At 39.6% G+C, this 15,328-nt stretch overlaps 1 protein-coding gene across 2 annotated transcripts in view; it reads left to right on the forward strand.

Moving 5' to 3' along the window:
- ARID5B (AT-rich interaction domain 5B) overlaps positions 1 to 15,328 on the forward strand; it is a 195,637-nt gene that overhangs the window by 134,591 nt on the left and 45,718 nt on the right. Inside the window, exons 1-2 of one of the 2 annotated variants that reach the window (XM_004091106.3) lie at positions 12,292 to 12,564; positions 13,969 to 14,081. In XM_004091106.3, the coding sequence (XP_004091154.1) occupies positions 12,561 to 12,564; positions 13,969 to 14,081 (117 nt within the window). In that variant the 5' untranslated portion in view covers positions 12,292 to 12,560. Of the gene's footprint in view, positions 1 to 12,291; positions 12,565 to 13,968; positions 14,082 to 15,328 lie in introns of those variants that run through there. The other variant, XM_003258231.4, reaches the window with a different exon arrangement.

Genomic DNA, 15,328 nt, shown 5'->3' on the forward strand with positions numbered 1-15,328 from the left:
CGAATCCTACTGGCATAACATCTATGGTTTCACCAACTCTTAGCGGTGATCTTTGGTTCTAGATTCATGTGAAAAGCCAAAAACCACTTTCCGCAATTTGTCTTGTCATGACTCTCTCGCTCCATATTTTAAGAAGCAGTCTACACTAGCCTTTGAATCTAGGCTCTAATTTTTTAAGATACAAAGGAAATCATTAAGCCCCAGAATATTCCTAGAGTATATGGCAATACGGATCAAGTAATCCAAAGTATTAGCAGTGTTGCAAGAGGCTGTCACCTAGCAGCTCTGTATTATGTTTCCAGGCCCTCCCCCACTCACTTCCCTGTGCCCCGAGGCTGTGGTTAATAATGTCAAAAGAATGTTTTAAAATTGCCCTTCTGTTGATTCCAGAGAGTTAGGGCCCTCACATGGTTAGAGTCCTGGGCTAAGAGTCAAATCTAAATTTAAAATTCCAGCCTCTACGAACATCTTAGTTCCACATTTCCTCACCATTTAGAGATGTTTCAGTTTTCCCATCTGCAAAATCGGCATAAGATGCCTCGCTCCACAGAAATACTTGTCAACAGCTTTGCTGTACACAAGGATTGGCATTATATTGGGGCAAAATATCATTTTTCATTCCATAATAGGAATTAAACAAAAGCCCTTTGAGAACGCACCTTGTGTAAACGCCCTGTGCTTAAAAGCCTGTGAATTTCAGAGGTCAGCAAAAACCGCCCCCCTGCTTTATTATTTTTCTTAAAGCTAAACAAGGGTAACTAGGGAATTCATTTTGGAATAAAAAGACATGAAAGAAAGGGTATTTCAGCTTGCACAATAGTACAAAGAAGAACAAGAGTCGTCATGTTTTGCTAAGGAACTCCCAGCTGTTTAATTTTATAGTAAAATTACTTTAAGAACTTTGCTAATTCAAAGACAAAATCAAACAACTGTTGTTGCAAAATTGAACTTCCACGTTTGAGTGGAAAAGCCAATTTGAGATTAATCTGCCCCTAAAATCATATTATAAAAATACAGAGCGTTTCTGTAATGCTGGTTGGAGGAGTGGCTTTTATCTGAAGAGCAGACACATAAAAGAGAAAAATGGTACATTTACTGGTAATAAGATTAAAAAAGTAGTTTATGTTCTCATGTACTTTGCCCTGACTTCTCCCCCAGCTTTCTCTTAAGCTCTTCAGTCTGTTTTAATACCAGGTTTGTTTGCTTTCTGGGGATGGGCCTGTTAGGCAGGAAATTGTTGAAAGGCATACAGCAGAAATTTTAAATGGTGTTTTTAAAAGATAATACCCAACTGGGTAACTGACTATTAAATTTGGAGTTCAGAATTTTATAAAATTTTATTTTTAGACAATATAGAAAGATAAATTCTGTACCTATACTTGGTTCTATAAATTCCACATGTTGCCTATTGTCAGAAACAAACTGTTCCTTATTTTAAAAAAAAGAAAAGAAAAAAAACAGTTTTTCTTCCATATTAGGGAATTATTCAGACTTCTTTCCTTGGTTCCTATAATTCCAAACCAGTTGGAACATCAGTCTATTTTTGGTTTAAAGGAGCTTTTAAAATGTGAGCATGATTTTTTAAGTTTCTAAATCTCATAAAAATCAATTTGCCACATATATAGCAGCTGTGGTTGTAAATATAGTGAAGTCATTGTATTGCAGAAAGACAAAGTTCTAATTTCCACATTACAAACCCCACCTACCCCACCTTGTCCAATCTCCACGTAACAGGGCTGAAAAAATTCTAAAACATATAAAACAACATACGTTTGTCATTTTTGGCTGTTTCTATCCAAGATGAATGTTGTCACCTGTATTGGAGTAAACTCTTTTGTTAGTTTCTGTGGGTTGTTTTGGTTGTCCCACCGCATCCCATCGACTCACCACGAGAGGGCAATGGAGCGTTTGCTTTCAGCTAACAAAGCTAGAAATGGTTTTAATATCAGCTAAGTGTTTGAACTTGTTAAGGATTTATTTCTCCGCCTTCCGATTGCCACACATGCAGCCTCCGAGTTTCCACTAACAGCGAATAATGATCCAAATAAAGTTATTCTGAGGGAAAATATAGACAGACTGGTGCAGACAAGAGCTTTTGCCCAAATAAGGATCCCTTTTGTGCAGACCCCATGTGTTAGATAACCATCAACTGACAGTTGCTCATGAGTTAATAATGTTGGATGCTGAAATATGCATACCATGTGCTATAAAAGAGTTTGGAGGACAAAGACAAATACTTCTATCTATCAGAAACATACCAGAGGTGTGCAGATTGCTTCACAGGACGTAGGTTGAACCCGCCCAATCATTTCATCAAAATTACTACATTATAAGTGTGATACAGTAGAATGTATGATATTGATTGCATGTTTCGTTGATGTTGCCGAGATTTTGGTCTAAGCCTTTCTGCATGTTACTGCCTTAAATGCTATAGCAACTCCTGCCTTCTAAGAACAGAAAATATTTCCTAAGCTTCTTTCCATAGCCACCATTGTTGCTCTTTTATTTTTATAATAGGAACCCATTTTACCTTCTGTGTGCAGCCTTTTGATTGGCATGTAGTGTTTGGAGGGCTGTTAATGTCTAGTTAGGTTTCTGTGTTGCTGCTGCCACAGGAATCAAAAAGTGAGGAGGTGGAGGGAATCAGCTTTGATTTTGGCTACTTTCTGATTTTAATTTTGTTTGGCTAACAAGTTGTTTGAGAGGATGGGACATAGGGCCAGCTGAGCACTGGGTAGCCGCCTTCTCAGTGATGCCTGATGGTTTTTTGGTGCTAAGAATGATTGCGGGAAGAATGTATCTCCTCCCTGCCCCCAGAGTTCAAACCTTTTTGTTCTGTTCAACTTTTCTGGGCTTATTGGAATGCCAGTCTTCAATGAATAATCTCAGATTTTGTCATAAATGGGACCTGAAGCAGGTTGGCAAAGCCAATGAGGCTATGCCCCTGCATTTAGGCCTGACTATAACTGACCTCTCTATTTATTCTCAGATGAAATGTCCAAAAAGTCAGACCATTAACTTACTCAATAGTTGGAGATTAAGAAGTGTCTACTTCCAAGCAACTAAAATCACTCCAGCTCCATTTTCTCCTATTCAGTTTGTACTGGATGATGAAAATGGCTTACATTATACCTGACCCATATTGACAGCAGGAGAGAACAAGTCATGAAATAAATAATTAGCTAGTTCCTTCCCCTCTCTCTCTCCCTTCTCTCTCTCTCTTTTTCTGGCTCTTCTCCAGCCTGTTGTCAAAGCTTAACATTTACTTTGACATCTTAGTTAAGGAAGTTAATGAAATAACATCTTCATCAGGGCCATTTAGTAGCCTTGAGTCAACGATTACCAGATTTAAATTTTACAGAGGAGAGACCTCAGCTTCAGCAAAATTTTTAGATACTATTCTAACATTATATATATGTGTGTAATATATATATATAAAACTATATATAACATTTTTACATGACTACCCTCCATAACAGTGAATAAAATCTTAAATGTATTGAAACATTGAATCGTGACTTTTGCTGATTATTCTAGCTTCAGATGTTAATCTTGCTCTGTCTGCTCCTTAACACATATTTCCAAGGACATATCTATAATCATAACATTGAATTATTGACTAAACCAGCATCGCCCAAGAGAAAGATAATGTGAGCCACATGTAATTTAAAATATTCTAGTAACCACATTTTAAAAGATAAAAAGAAACATGTGGAGTCAATTTTAATAATATATTTTATTTAACCCAGTATATTCAAAATATTATCATTTCAATATGCAATCAATATAAAATGTTATTAATGAGATATTTTACTTTTATTTTGTATTAAGTCTTGGAACTCCAGTGTGTATTTTACACTGTGGCACATCTCAATTTGGACTTGACATATAGTGTTTCAGATACTCAAGGGACACATGGGGCTAGCCGTGACTGTATCAGACACAGCAATTCTAAATAGTCATAGAAATGTTTTATCTTACAGCGAAAAAATGTGAAGAAGCTGTAACCTCTCTGGGTTCATTGTTAGCTTTACATTAGGGTTTCCGATGGTATCTGTGTGCTGTTTCTCTATAGTGTGACAAACCCTCCCTCCAAGTGACTGATCACTCTAGCTTGCCCCACGGCTTATAATCTGCCCTTAGTTAACATGTCACCAGGTATTATCAACCTTGTTGCTGCCTCTCCACGCCCACCCCAGGCCCCTTTCTCTTCTCATTCTGTACCCTCACCCCACTCTGCTCCAAGACACATGCTCTTCTATACAATCTGTGAGTTTGCATGAGTTTCTTGGTACCACAGAGGAGTTTTTAAAGTCATTTTCCAGTATCTTGGCTCCTGTACCTGCACCAACAAATGAAGCTCAGAGACCACTGAGGTACTTAGTTGGGGATGGTGCTGGTGCCCTCATAGGAAGGAAGGGTGAGAGAGATTTGCCTGAACAAAGAAAAATGTCTCCGAATCTCAGACAACCAAAAATAGTCATCTTTTTACTTTTAAGTAAAAGACTATCCTACTATTCACATTATTCTTTCTGAAAGGTATAAAAGCACAAAGCAAGTGAAAAGCCCCCTTTCTGTACAAATTCCTTTTTGGATCTTTTTAAAAGAATTGGGAGCCTATCACTTGATGACTGTTTCTTATGTGTATGTCTTTTAAATACTAAAATGTATCCCATGACATATTCATCCAAGTATGTAATAAGTTAAATATCTCCATGTTAATCCACATACACACCAAAACAAAAACAAAAACAATCCATCTGTTTTACTTATTTCCAAGTGGGGAATGTTTTCTGTAGAGAGGTAGCAAATCAATTATCCTCAATGATGAAATAGAATATCTCATTTCCAAACCTGGGGAAATGGCTGAACAAGAATGTCCAGTTTATAAATGAGCTTAAAAACTATTCTGATATTTACTGCTCTTACAAGGCTATTCAGTACAAAAATGTTGCTTTCACTTCTGTGTTGTCATGTTCAATAGTAACACCACAGAACATATCAATCATAGACTAGAACGAGCAGCTTTATTGATTGTAACAAAAAGAAAAAAGAGAGAGACAAAAAATTCACTCTCTTTGTTTAAGAGGTTCTATCTGTACAACCTTCAGAAATTGTGGAAATCAAAATGTCCTTAAAACACATTTCCAGAGCAGATCCTCAAGAAAAAAAAAACAATTATCTTGTTAATATTATATTTTTATTATATAGAACCATACCAAGAAAGACTAAATCAGTATTTATAGAAGAGTTTTCAAAAAATGAAAACAGGAGCTATTTCAAAGTCATAAGAAAAAAACACATAGCAAAGCATTGAAACAACCTGCTTATTCTCATTGCAATAGCGTCTGTGCATGATCTCCATTGAGAGAGGAGTCTGGGGCCTGGAAATGGCTCGTGGACACCTGGCATCTGGAGAGATGAATAGGAGAAAGGAGTTGCCAGGTAAATGTGAAAGTGGGAGTTTGAGCCTTGATGGCACTTTGAGAGTCCACTTTTGGTGCTGAATTTGTGACTTGACAGGACCTTGCAGCTAGCTGGTGGGTGGCATGGGCTGAGAAAACAGACCCTTTGTGTGCAGTATCAGTTCCTAGATAGCACTGCCGCCACACCCTTAGGTGTGAGCTAAGTCCTAAGATGTCCACTCTGCCCTGATGTCTCTTTATAGAATATGTGGAATTCTGGCTGGGCATCGTGGCTCACGCCTGTAATCCCAGCACTTTGGGAGGCCGAGGCGGGTGGATCACGAGGTCAGGAGATCGAAACCATCCTGGCTAACACGGTGAAACCCGTCTCTACTAAAAATACAAAAAAAACTTAGCCGGGCTTGGTGGTGGGCGCCTGCGGTCCCAGCTACTGGGAAGCCGAGGCAGGAGGATGGCGTGAACCCAGGAGGTGGAGCATGCAGTGAGTTGAGATCGCGCCACTGCACTCCAACCTGGGTGAAAGAGCAAGAGTCTGTCTCAAAAAAAAAAAAAAAAAAGAATATATGGAATTCCAAGACAAAGGACTCTTTCCATAGGCTCCTGATCCTCAGGGAAACCTAGGCCATGGTCTTGTCCATGCTATGGTATATAGACCCCATTATCCCAAAGATGCATAGGCTGTTGCACAGCAGCCATGAGCTACCACTTCCACCTCTTACAAGGGGACCCTCCACCAAGAATGGTTTCCCCTGGAGGATATTGCAGACAGCCAAATAGCCAGAGAGAAGGTGAGAGTTGGAAAGGTCTGGCATAGATTTCAATCTCTTTTCCTATTTCCAGAATTCTCCCCTTAGAGAGTCAATCCTCTGAAAAACCAGACTGTCTCCTCAGTCCTAGATTCAGCTCCCAGATTTTCCCCTTGTTTCTCAAGCAGTAGTGAAAAGCATCTATAATCCCCTTCTTCTTTGCCAGTGTGTTTGTGGACACCCCTATTATACAGACTTCTAGAACATTTTTATATTATGTTGGAATTCACTACATTATTTCAGAACAATATTTAAATAACGTGATCATTTACATTTCTCCCTTGCCTCAAGACACAGTGGGGTAACAAAGATAGAAATCTGCCTATCACTGCTGGTAAAGCTGACTTCAAAAAAGGCTTGCTTGTGTTTTAATGGCAAGAATGCATGGAGTCACATGCTTTCAAACCAATTAGCAATACAGATGAGCTAGGAAGTCCTGTCCCATTTATGGGTTGGGGGAAGGGTAGAAGTAAAATAATCTGTGTTTTTAAGTGTTTCTGAGAAATGAAGACCTCCAGGGCAGAGAGAGAAGGCGGATCAGGAAATAGGTATGCAAATCACATGCCTAAGAAATTACTAAAACCTTGATCAGGAGCATTAATAATTACTCCAGTATTTGCAAGTATGAAACAGAGTGAGTAAGACTGGGCATGTTTTGGAATGGATTACAAAAGTGTTTACTTACATGGTTTGTTGAGCAGTCAATGAAGTCCACGGCTGTTTTGGACTTAAACTGCCCAAGCAATCCAGGTATAGCAAAGGCAGTAATACATTACTCTCATTAGTGACTCTTGGGGCTCTCAATGATTTTGACAAAGAGGCAAAGTGACGACCTCATATAAAGCCAGCTTCTTTTTTTTTTTTTTAAATGTTCTTTCTAACACCACAACTGCTCACCCTTCCAGGAGGAAGAACAAGGACTTGGATTCTGTGACAGCAGAGTTCACTGGAAATGCTAAATTGTAGTTTGTGGTTCAAGCAGTGTATGGGTATGACTTGGGCAAATGCACACTTGGAAACTCAAAGTCCAGGTCTTTATATCGCATGATATCCAGTGTGATGAGTGTAAAATTTCTCTAGGGCACATCCATCCATTAGTGATTGGGTTTGTCTGGTCTTGATGACATTTGAATGTGAAAAGTGTTTAAATCTGGCTCTGGAATTTGGGTTCCAGACTCTGGGCTCATTTGCTCTTTTTTTTTTTTTTTTTTTTTTTAAGAGACAGGGTCTCACTCTGTCACCCAGGCTGGAGAGCAGTGGCACAGTCTAGGCTCACTGCAGCCTCAAACTCCTTAACTGAAATGATCATCTCACCTCAGCCTCCCAAGTAGCTAGGACTACAGGCACATGCCACCACACCCAACTAATTTTCGTAGAAACAGGGGTCTCATTACATTGCCCAAGCTGGTCTCAAATTCCCGGCCTCAAGCAATATTCCCACCTCCCAAAGTGCTGGGATTACAGTCATGAGCCACCACCAGGGCTTCATCTTTTTAATGCCTTTATTTGAGAAAAAATAATTACTCTTAAGAGGAAACTGTCAGAACAATTACCAAATAATGAAACTTTTGCAGTATTGTGTTTCCATGTCTATTGTTTAAAATTCATCATCAGAGTTAGAATGTCCCACAGGATCAAGTTGTGCTTGTCAATGGCCCAGTGTGTTTATATCTCAGACAATGCAATTGCTTCTCAGGCATTTCTGTTGGGTGTGGAAGACTGATTTTGGGAAAACAGAATAAAAATAAACTTGAATATTTCCTAAATTCGTATGTGATCAGTGTTTTGTGAATTGTAGAAAGATTCAAACAATCGAATAGAAATTTAATACCAATGGTCACTATATGAAATATAACTGTGGATTTGAAATAAAAATTTCAGGGACTTATTTATTAATTTTTAAATATTGCCTTTAAGTTAGAGCCAAAATGACGTCTGAGAGCTTCTAGTTTTCTTTTGTTCCCCCACATATTTGAAAACTGAAATTCTGTAAGAGATTATCTGTGAAATGCCTTTCTTTTATTACACCCATAAATTTTAGGAGTGGCTTTGATCATGCCTTCTGCCATTCTTGGTTTCTAAGTCTTTTACTCATACGTTAATAACTTTGAAAACATTCGTTCTATTTTTGTTGTAATGAAAGAGGAAGTTTCTAAATAGTTAAAAGGGAAACATTGAAAATAGAACACAGTAAATGATAACTAAATTAGCATAGGTACTCCTCCTCCCCCTGAGAGAGCAATGCTCCATGCTGAAACTTGCCAGGGTATTTTTTTTTTTTTTTTTAAGACGAAGTCTTGCTCTGTTGCCTGCCCAGGCTGGAGTGCAGTGGTGCCATCTTGGCTCACCACAACATCCACCTCCCGGGTTCAAGAGATTCTCCTGCCTCAGCCTCCCAAGTAGCTGGGACTACAGATGCACACCACCATGCCTGGCTGATTTTTGTATTTTTAGTAGAGACAGGGTTTCACTATGTTAACCAGTCTGGTCTCAAACTCCTGACCTCGTGATCCACCCACCTCAGCCTCCCAAAGTGCTGGGATTACATGCGTGAGCCACCGCGCCCAGCCAGTATTTTAAGATTATTGTCTGAAAAGAAAATGTACCAGAGAATTGATATCCTCAGAGGAAAAGCATTACAGAAATGCAGGGTATTATCAGTAACGCATACTATACATAGAACAATGTTTGTCTGCCCTAATACTGCGATCAGTGGAGTTTTGTTTCCTGGCTCGTGTTTAAAAGACACACACAACTTGCAAATCGAATGAGTTAACGCTCCGCCGACTTCTCTAGACATTGACCTCGGGGGTCAAACTCTTAGGAAAATTGTGCTGGTTTTCCATTCCCCTGATTCCAGTCCCTATCAACAAGCAAGTCCTATCTCTGAGTGGAAGCTCACAAGAAATTTCTCGAGAGAATATGTAGCTGTGTTGGCAACAAAATTCTCTCTGCAAAATGGGAAGGAAGAGTTGTTAACTGATGAGTCAATCCAGCTTTTATAGCAGTTTATCTATCTTCGTGGTATTTCCAAGAGCATAAATGCTATTAAAAAAAGAGACGGTCATGACAGGAAGAACACAGTAGAAAAAAACAGGAACATTTAAGCCAAAAGCAATTTACTTTGCCAGTAACTGGTCACATTTCCCTTTGTTTTATTATTATTATTATTGCAAGAGTTGGGGTTGACATAAAAGTTTCCCACACCTGCACTGCCCTGCCATGTAACTTGTGTGAACCCGTAGTGAAATAAATATACAAACAAATTGTCTACAACTCTGAGCTTCTAGACCCTTTAAGAAAAACAAACTTGTTTTGCTGTATTGTTGAGAAAATAGACTATAATTCGTTAATATTTGAAGGCGTTTAAAAAGAAAAAACAAACATGGGTTAGCTGTCAGAGTAGCCTGGAGCTCTGGAGGTAGCTTGATTCTCTGAGGATTAACACCTATAGAAATAGCAGTGACTTCACAAAGGTGAATAGTTGTTAATTTCTTGGCACTGAGTAAGAGGAACAGATGGGCAGTCAGAGGGGAAAGATTTATTTTTTAAACCACAGAGATCTTTCACTGATTAGGCAAAAGAGTCAGTGGCCCACTAGTTAAGGGGGGTAATATGTAGGGCTCTCTAAGTCTTATTGGCCTTAGTGGAAGTCTTGCCACCTACTGCTGGGTCAAGACTAAAGGGGACCCCACTTGCTGTCAATTCTGTCGGACAGTGTTTCCTGTCTAGGGTGGGCTGCAGCACCCTCGTGCTATGTAGTACTTGAGTGTTTTCATTTGCGGAGAGCTCCCTGGTGACTGCCAGCCCAAGTTAGTATGAATACTTCATTATGAGGCAATGTGTGTCTGTGTGTGTGTGTGTGTGTGTGTGTGTGTGTCTGTGTGTGTGTCTATTAGAGATAAGTTGCTTAAAGCAGGGGCTCTGGATAAAGTCCAGTTGCCTGTGTTGAAATCCTTCTGCTGCCAGTAACAATTTGTATGGTCTGAGACAAGTAATTTCATCTCTGTCTCAGTTTCCTGGTCTGTAAGATGGGGATAAGGATCATGCCTTCCTCTTTGGCTTGCTGTGAGTTTTAGTGGAGTTATTGTAGGCAAAGCACTCAGAAGAGTGACTTGTACAGAGAAAGTGCTCAGAAATGGTTAGCTACTATTATTATTCACTTAGCTACTCTTATTATTCATGTTTAATACTGAAAACATTCATGCAAAGAACATTTACTGAACTCTGTGATAAGCCAGGCCAGTGAATTATATACACACGTAAAAGTAACAGTATGTCTATTGCTTTGCAGTGTTGTTTTTTCTAATAAAACTGACTGAAGCCAGATATGCTATCAGTAAGGGTACTGCTGTCTCCCTAGCAGAGCTTTTTCTTGGTAGAGATCAATCTCACCTAAAGAACAAGAGCTGGTCTAATTCTGGAGTCTTAGGATTTAGGTTCTGTCAGTAAGTACACAGCACTGAGCTTTCAAGGAGAGGGCAGGTGTAGGTCCTCGCAGGGTGGCTGGAAGGAGGTGGGGCTGTCTCTTACATGAGTGAATTAAAGTCCACAGATCCACCCCACTCCTGCCCACCAGCACACCATAATGCACCTGTTTTCACTCACTGACCTAGCAAATGACAGATTATGACTCTAGAGGGACAAAGATGTGGCCTGGGGACCAGAATTTTTGCTGTCCCCAAAGCCAGCCCTTCAATACCAAAACTTTACCTGGAATCTTCTGAATCCAAAACGTCTCTGATTCTATTGCAGGGGCACCTACCCAGTCCTTTGTGCTCCATTCGTCCCTGTACTTTGTATATTTGTGCTCTTCAGGGTGTTTGTGCATTGCATGTGCGGACTAGATTATAGCCTTACTGAGATACCAAAGGCCTTAGGTTTCCTGTCTCCATTCCCAGTGCAAACTCAAGTCACCAGTTTATGTTTCCAGAGCATAAGCATAAGTAGTAAAGGTGAATGCAGTTTTACAAGTGCCCAGTGTGACAAGTATACCACGTGTGAGGTTGGCGGGATCAGTCTATGAGGACAGGAAAGAACAGTATGTGGGCATCTTTATTTCCATTAGTCACTTTTTCATTCAACAAATGCATGTTATGCAATGCAGCCTTTGGGTGTTGTGCTGGGCAGATAAAAGACACATCCCACAGGGTCTTGCCCTTAAGGACTCTCCAGTCTGGTATAATAATATGCCAAAAACCACAGCTAAAGTACAAGGAGTACAGTGATATGTTCCATAAGAGAAGGCGAAAAAAAAAGTTCAGAGGGGAGAGTAGGAGAGGAATTTGATTTTGAGTCTTGAGTGACTGGTAGGATTTGCCTAACCATACCTGAAATACCCAAGTACTTGCCTTATTAAGAACAAAGGGCTTTTTCTCTTGATCAAATCCCATTTAGAGTTTACGTTTGTGTGACCAGAATATTAGGTGCTAGTCTGTTCTAAATTTGTAATTCTCAGAATCTGCTGGGGGAGTACATGTGCTTCTCTGGGTTCTGAAAACAGCTCAAAGAATGGAGAAAATAAACCCAGTTTGGGGATGACTTCTTGTCAGTTCCCGGAACTTTTGCCTTTATTTAAAAACAGCATGTTCGATGCAAGTTCTGTCGAAAAGGCCTTTGGGATTTGAAAGCTTTTCTAGAAATAAATGCCTTTTAGGTTTAAGTGCTTTTCACCAAAATGCTAGGAAGGGAAGATCGTAGTAACAAGTCTTAGAACAGAGGGGATATTGTTTTGTTTGTTTTAATGAAATACCTCAGACCTGCTACCCCAAGTTTTGTTTGTCAGCTTTCTGCTCAGCTATTATTTTGATAAGGGACTTGAAAGTACATCCTTCCCTCGCGGTCATTAAAGTCTTACCACTTGGGTCAGTTGTGGAAACACTTCTATGCTACACAAAGTCTTCTAAACAAAACAAAGAGTCCCTGCCCTGGCTCCAGGCTACGGACCGTGTCAAATTCATGGAACGTGGCATCGTGCTCTGACAAGGGGAGCAAGAGGTCAGCATCCACAAAACAGGCCGGATGAAATCACCAACTCCGTGCGGGGAGGTGGAGAGAGCAGAGCCCTCCCTGCCAGTCTGGCAACTCCAGCAAAGTCCTCAGGCTCATCCCACACACTCGGTGCTAGTCACTGCTGTGTGTTTACATGAGTAATGGAGCTGCCGGGGGAGGGGAGTTGTAAGCAGAGCGCTGAGCCTCGCAGCTCGCATTCGGAGGGAAGCTGACATCCACACCAAGTCCAGACTTCCAGGGATGTGGCCGGGGAGCAGTCACATGCTGTAGCTTTCATGAGCACAGACATCAGTCAGGCAGATGTTTGTCGACTGGAATGGGTAATCGCTACTTTCTCTTTGCTTGATTTTTGTTTGTGAGCTTGTTTACCTTTGGTAATTCCAGGCTGGCTTTCTGGGATGGACTTTCAGACCAGCGTTTAGGGGAATGAGAGGAGAGAGCGGGTGTGGGAAGGGGATCCTAAGCCCTAAAGCCTCTTTTTAAACTTTTGCCTCTCTGATTTTAAAGGCAGTTCTGCTTTACTGAGCTTCCACCAACAGTAAAACTGTTATCCGGAGGAGAAAATCAAATTAGTAGGATTAATTGTGTTTGTAAAATGAGTACAATGTAAAAATGTCCTAAAACCACTAGTTAACTGCCTGAGTAAGATTAACAACAATTAAGAAGGTTCATGTTGTTTAGATTTGACATTGTCATAATCACTCCTTAAGTAATAAAAAGTGTGGCTGCCTTGAAAGCTCTGAACGAAATTGTTTAGGATATAATTCATCAGCTTGGAGTCATTCTAGGGGTGGTTGGTTAGTTGGTTGTTTTTAATTTTGCTTGACTTGGGTGACTGATGAAGTTAAATGTGAAAGCTGATGCCGGATAGTCATAGCTCTCAATAAACAGCAGCCTTTCCACCCTACTTTCTGTGTAGATCTTAAAAGGAACAAGCTCAGCATCAAGGATGAAATAGAACTTTGATTTGTATCTTGTCTTTTCAAAAGTGTAACCCCCATGGAATCAGGCTAACCCCAGTGTAATCTTTGGATGTTATATTAAATAAGCCTTAAGATCTTCATAAAAATATATTGAAAAGGGAAAGACAGCATGCTGATTTAAATGTATCTGCCAGATTTGTTGAGATTTGAAACATGCTGGTTGCAGTATTATTAGTAAATACATGTAATAATATTTTCCAGCTTGCTGTTGTGAATGCCTCTCTCTCTATAGCTCTCTCTCTACTTATCTGTATGGTAATCTGAGAGAATGCCCTTGTCTCTGAATATTTTGTAAAAGAGATGTTTTCAAACATTTCATTACTATGATACCATAAGGGCAGGCATGTCACTTAGGTTTTGGAAGGCAAGATACAAAACAAAAACCAAAGATTGAGCTCAAAGTCTGGCTCAGTTTTTCAGCCCGAAATGCTTCTTGTCTAACAATGTGGAAGGACGTTTTTCTTATCATGATCCTTTAGAGCTAAGAGCTTCTTGTTACTTATATTAATTAGACATGTTAAAGCTAAATAGATTAGCTTTGGGAAACATGTACAGAAATGTATACTCTACAAATATGCAAGCCTTCAGAGAGAGAAGCATGTAATAATGAGGGCTGCCTGCCACAGATCTGTACATTTCTCTGAGCAATTAGAAGGTATCACTGTAGTGAGATTCTGGGTCTTTAAGAAAGAAACCCATACAAATGAAAATGTATATCAATTGTTTTCCATTTGTTTTCAGCGCCAAATCTTAAAGGCAGACCACGCAAAAAGAAACCATGCCCACAAAGAAGAGATTCATTCAGTGGTGTTAAGGATTCCAACAATAATTCCGATGGCAAAGCCGTTGCCAAGGTACGGTCATTCACTCCACGGTATTCATTTCGTTGCATCTTTTTATTTTTGTTTTTTCTCTTTCTCGCTGTGCCTGTGTCTTGGAGGCAGTTTTCAATTCAGCATCTGACTTTGGTATTCAGAGCTTTTGAAGCTCTATGCTGTGCCTGTTCCTGCCACCTCCCTTCCCCTGGTTGCCGTGGGGTGGGGGAGGTAGGCATTTTGATTAGTCAACAGAAAGACTTCCTACCTCCCAGTTTGGCCTGTTATGAGTAAAGGACAGATGATTAAGCACCCACGTCATTGAGGCTGAGATTTCATAGTGGGTGACACAATGACATAGTTTACTCTGCTTGTGTCAAAAATAGACCAGCTGAACCGTCCTCTTTCTGAATGTGTTCATCTAAATGTGTTTTGGAGATTAACAGAGGATGAAATTAGAAATAGCTAGAATTAATCTTTTTAGTTAGGTATTTTTCATAGTCACTTCTAATTTACATTAGACTAAAATTAAAGATACATAGCAAAATATTTAGATGTATACACAGGCCCACAAGCATTTATATACTTTTAAAGGTCTCTGTTAACGTAGAATGAAAGTAAATTCTACGCTGTTGTTCAAGACCCAGGTCAATTTTTTGCCTAAGCATTCTTTGGAATCTTGAAAGTGCATGCATGCCTGAAGTATTTTGCATGACAAAGGGTAAAGTATCACGTTATATTTTTAGACTTACCTTTCTGACTTTTGTGGGCTTGGGTCAGATTTCCATGATTCTGTTTACTGCACTTAGGTATTATTTTTGTGCTAAAGAGAGCAATAGTCTCTTTAGGATTTTAATTGAAGAACAGATATCAACTGACACCAGTTTCCAGACCAAAGAACTAAACTTCTGAAAATGGGACCATTTTGATTAGTGGTGAATTTGGAAGAGTCTGATGTAGAAAAAAAAACATGAGTTAAGTTCTGTGCTGACAGTCTACTGTTTCTCTGCCGTGTACTCTACCTCCTTCCCAGTGCAATGAAGTAAATCTTAGACTTTCACATTCTAAAAAATCTTATCTTTAAGCATCATTGTTTCATTAGGAAATTGTAAGGACTTTTTGCTTAAAATTTCTTCATACTTCTAAGATTCCAAAGGGTTAAGAAGAGATCAACCAGTAGAAATGTGTATTTTCCGTTTTCTGGCTGAAAACAAATCTCTTTCCCTAAAGTTATTTTTGTTCTGCACATTTAACTTTCTGTGAGTTAACTCCACGTGGATGCCATG

The sequence above is a fragment of the Nomascus leucogenys genome, chromosome 18 (genome assembly GCF_006542625.1).
Source record: "Nomascus leucogenys isolate Asia chromosome 18, Asia_NLE_v1, whole genome shotgun sequence".
NCBI classification, from domain to species: Eukaryota; Metazoa; Chordata; class Mammalia; order Primates; family Hylobatidae; genus Nomascus; species Nomascus leucogenys.